Source organism: Crocuta crocuta, unplaced genomic scaffold (genome assembly GCF_008692635.1).
Source record: "Crocuta crocuta isolate KB4526 unplaced genomic scaffold, BGI_CrCroc_1.0 scaffold62, whole genome shotgun sequence".
Classification (NCBI taxonomy): Eukaryota; Metazoa; Chordata; class Mammalia; order Carnivora; family Hyaenidae; genus Crocuta; species Crocuta crocuta.
This window is the reverse complement of record NW_027529173.1, coordinates 980,517-984,821: the sequence shown is the minus strand read 5'-3', so window position 1 is coordinate 984,821 and position 4,305 is coordinate 980,517. Positions and strand designations below refer to the sequence as shown.

Below are 4,305 nucleotides of genomic sequence, written 5' to 3'. Positions count from 1 at the left end.
GCTCCTGTATTAAATCTTTTGAGAGAAGTTACTCATTTTCTTTTGTTTTTTTTTTTTGTTTTTTCCAAACGAAAATAGAAATGGTATTTTTTTTTCCCAGAAGCAGTGAGTTTTATACCTTCCCATCCTGTTTCTTTTCCCATGGGTTCTTATAAAACCATATTTGTCAGCTTGAGAGGTGTGTGTGTGTTGTGTGTGTGTGTGTGTGTGTGACTGCTACAGTGTGGTGTGAAAGCAACACCAAAAATACTTTTTAGAGTACTGTGTCTCAGTTTCTCCATTATTTTCTTTCACACACTTAATAGATAAAAATCAAGTTGGGAAAAGCTGTGTTTGTGTTATCTATCAAGTTGGGAAAAGCTGTGTTTGTATTATATGTTGGCTTATGGGTCTGGTATGTGGAGTGCACAAAAATCCTTTGCCCTACTTGGCAAAGCTGAAGGCTTTATTGTTATCTCTCTAATCCTGTAGATATCTCTTAAAGACTGTTTTCCCAGACTCTACTGTATTTGTTCTGGCTTTGGGGAAAAAAAAAAACTACATAATTTTGCTGATTCTTTTTTTTAAATTACATCTTTGTTTTAACTTGAGAGAATTTCATATGAATTACAGTGTGTATGTTTTCAGCCCCTGGACAAAGATTCTATTAGCCTCTTCATGGCCCATGTACACACTAGTGTGAATGAAATGAGTACCAGGTATTACCAGAATGAGAGAAGACACAACTATACCACCCCAAAGAGTTTTCTAGAACAAATATCACTGTTCAAGAATCTGTTGAAGAAGAAACAACAAGAAGTATCCCAGAAGAAAGAGCACTTGGTGAATGGCATCCAAAAGCTGAAAACCACAGCCTCTCAGGTATGACCAGGGTGTGTTACTGCTCCGTAAAATGTCTGCTCTTAAAATTAAATAATACATCCTTTCGATGCAGCATTTCAGTCTGTTTATATAAGATGCTTACTGTTTAAATTTACAGTTGAATGACACACACCAAAAAAACAGTGTTGACGCTATGTCTCCAATGGGGTGGGCCAGTTATTTTATCATGCTGGTTTGCAGAGATCCTTCCCTGGTTGGCCTGACTCAGGACAGGGCAGTGAACAGATGTTGAGGAGCAGGTCCAGCTCACTCCCCTCTTAGATCTTCCTGCTTTGGTGCCCTGGGTTTATAGTTAGGAATTCTGTCACACTAGAATGGAAGTAGGATCCCCTTGGGTTTTAGATTCTCAGCCCCCCAGGGAGGGCATTATTTCCCGTCTGATGACATGATGTGGTTTGTTCAGATTGAGGTCTCTGAGTGTAGCTGTTTTCCTCTGACCTTGGTGTCTCGTCTCCTTTTGGCCTCCATCTCTCTTAGTTGAAAGTGTCCAGTGTAGCCTTCACCTTCAGTCGTAGGCCCCTGCTACCTTGAAGGATGGTACGTCTAACCTCCGGGAATAAATTAGGAGAGAATTAGCACATTTTTGATGTTAACCACGTATGGGTCTGTCCATCTGTCCTCTCATCTCATTGTTGAAAATGACGAGTATATGAAGTAAGTGTCACTACTGTAATTTCATAGATGAGACAGAACCTACCACAGAAACCGTGAGGCTGGAGTTGGAGTTCAGGTATTGAGATTTTAAAGCTCCCCACGCTGCCTCTTATTCTAAAAAATTAGAATAAGAAATAGTGGAGATTTTGGAGACTGGTCCCGCTTTCTCTGAGCTACCTAGGCTCTGGAGTTGGAGAGAGAAAGACTCTCCCTACTGGTTTCCTCAAGGCCAGGAGTTCGAGTAGGCTTCTTCAGAGTATTGTCATCCGGTCGGACGGACTCATAGGCTGTTCAGGAGACTGGGCCAGTTTTCTCCCCACGTGTGCTGCATGGCCCTTTTATACCCAGGCTAGAAATGAGCCTCGAGCTGGTGGGAGAAGTTTACAGTGGCACCTCTCGCTCTGAAAGGCCTGTCCAGCCGTGTCCTTCACACATGCCATAGGCCAGAACGCCTTCTGCCTCTGTTCCATTCATTTTGTAAACCAGGAATGGGTCTCTTTGAAGCACTGATCCATGTATAGGGAGTAGATGGACCATGATTAGGAACGAAAAAACCCGACTGAGAAGGTTTCCAGACCAGGTTCCAGGATGTGGTGATGTAATAAGAGTTGGGAAGCCCACCAAAGAATATATCCGTACTTTTGCATCTTTCCTTTTTCTTTAAAAAAATGTTTTTACTCTTTTGGTGTACGTGTTAGTTTATTCTTTTACTCTTTGGCTTCTTTCATTTTCCTTCTTCTTCTCTTTAGCTACCTTTCCAGTTCTGTCTCTTTCCCCTAGTGAAGACTTTCCTGGGAGTTCCATAGAGCGAAGAGACAGTGAGTCCAGGAGATTCGTGTCTCAGAGCATCTGTGTACCTTTGAGTGATGTCCCAAACTGAACCTTTGGACTTTGCCCCAGGAAATGCTAGCGTTGACCAAACTAAACTGTCAGTACTGGGGGTGGGGGTGGGGGGTGTCAGCCCTTGGCTAAGGAAAAAAATGTCCTCTGCCACACTCCGAGTTTCCTTCCCAAATAACAGAACAAAGAGTATAAAAACAGAATAGTGTCCATGGTGGTAGCATCTCAGCCATAGGGAAAAAGAAGAGGTTGAGGGAGAGGAAGAAAGAAAAGGACTGGCTCTTTATGGTGCCAAGTTCAAGGATGCTTGAGTCTCTTTATTTCCTCTCGGCTGGAAACAACAGGTGGAAAGTCTAAGAAGAAGACACATGGAGTCTTAATTGAAGGACTACTGATGATTTTTTTCCAATAGGTATTTGTACCTATCATGCTCTTAATAATATCAGAGGAGTGACTGGAATATTTCATAGCTCCCTGAGAGTTTTAGAAGTCTGTCTGTTTTAGAAAAGAAGCATACTTTTTTAGGTGGGCATTTGGAAAGCCTTATTACGTAAGATCAGGCTGTGTGTGGAGCGGAGTTCCTTCATGTTGGAGCTTGTGTCCTGTAAAGCTCTGCCTGAAGTAATTGCACAGAGGTGAATATCCGTGCCATTTGAAATATGTGTCTAAACCTCAGCACTGTTTATTCATTGCGATAAAGCCATAAATTCCCATTAGAGCCACACATCCCCTCTCTAGTTGTCAGCTTAGATCATCACAGATAGTTAAGTGAGGCCTCACTTCCAGGGCTTGAGTCACTAGATGCTTCAGACCTAGCAGTTCCCTCCAAAACTGAAATCAGGGCATGAAATAACAGTTTCCTCCTGGTCTCTTGGATGATTCTTTGGATTATAACCTAACCTATGACTAATTTCACATGGCTAAAAAGGACAGACAAGCAAATGTCACTGTGCATTATTACTCTGAGTTCACTGAGGAGCTAAAACTTCTGTTTTAGCTTAAACTATAATAAATGGCACAGGGAACAGTAATAGTAGTAATAGTGCCATTTAGGCAGAGGTTTTAAGAGTCCTTGGATATAGTAGTGAGGTGTGGTTCCACAGGATGGAACCCCTCGAATACTTTTAGCAATTGAGTCAAAATAAATGATTATGATTATTCTTTGCTTCCTTGATTTTTTAAAATATAGTAGCCTACTTCTGGAAAATAAATGGAATGAAGAGTTAATTATCATTATACTTAAAGCTGCTTCCAGGACTTGACTTCTGCTTTCCATTACGTGATTCTCAAACTTAGGAACCTAATGGTGCCTCGTGAACCTCACGAAATACCAGTGAAAAGAGCAGAATCATTCTTGAGAGAAGATTAATTTGTTGACGCCTCAGAAAGACTTGAGTTCCTCAAGAGTTGAGTGAGGCCAAGAGGAGCAATACCCATCTAGGATACCCACTGGGCTTTGACCACACCCCTCCCTATCCCCACAAGGCATCTGTAGTTTGCCTTTCTGTAATAGGTGTTACATTGAATGCTCTTTGAGGTAGAAGAAACTAAGAGGACCATTTCTTATCTTGTGGAAGGAGAGAAGACCTGTCTGTAGGCATTTCCATCGAAGTAAGTCTCACAGTGGCCCAGGAATACCTGTGTCTCACCTTCTCTGAGCCTTTCTGATGCTCTGCTGGAGAGCGCATTCCGCCAACTTGCCTCCAAGCAGGACTTCCTGTGGTCTCTGCTGCCTTGAGCCTGAGCTTCACAGGACCAGAAAAGCCAGAGACATAAGTGACATGTGCTTGAGCGGCAGGTACTGTGGTGGGGACAGCTGTTGGTGTTCCCCTAATTGCACAGAGTGGAGAAGGTAAATTTCTAGTTGGTGCTAACAAAAATTGCATTTTTCAGAAAACACTGTTCTGTTTTTACCTGTCCAGGAATAGG

The 4,305-nt window shown here is 42.3% G+C and overlaps 1 protein-coding gene across 1 annotated transcript in view; it reads left to right on the top strand.

The window, feature by feature from the left end:
• The window catches only part of DNAH11 (dynein axonemal heavy chain 11), a 330,986-nt gene that overhangs the window by 204,208 nt on the left and 122,473 nt on the right, over nt 1-4,305 (top strand). The window contains exon 54 of the mRNA XM_077757651.1: nt 628-861. Within this exon, the coding sequence (XP_077613777.1) occupies nt 628-861 (234 nt within the window). The remainder of the gene's footprint in view (nt 1-627; nt 862-4,305) is intronic.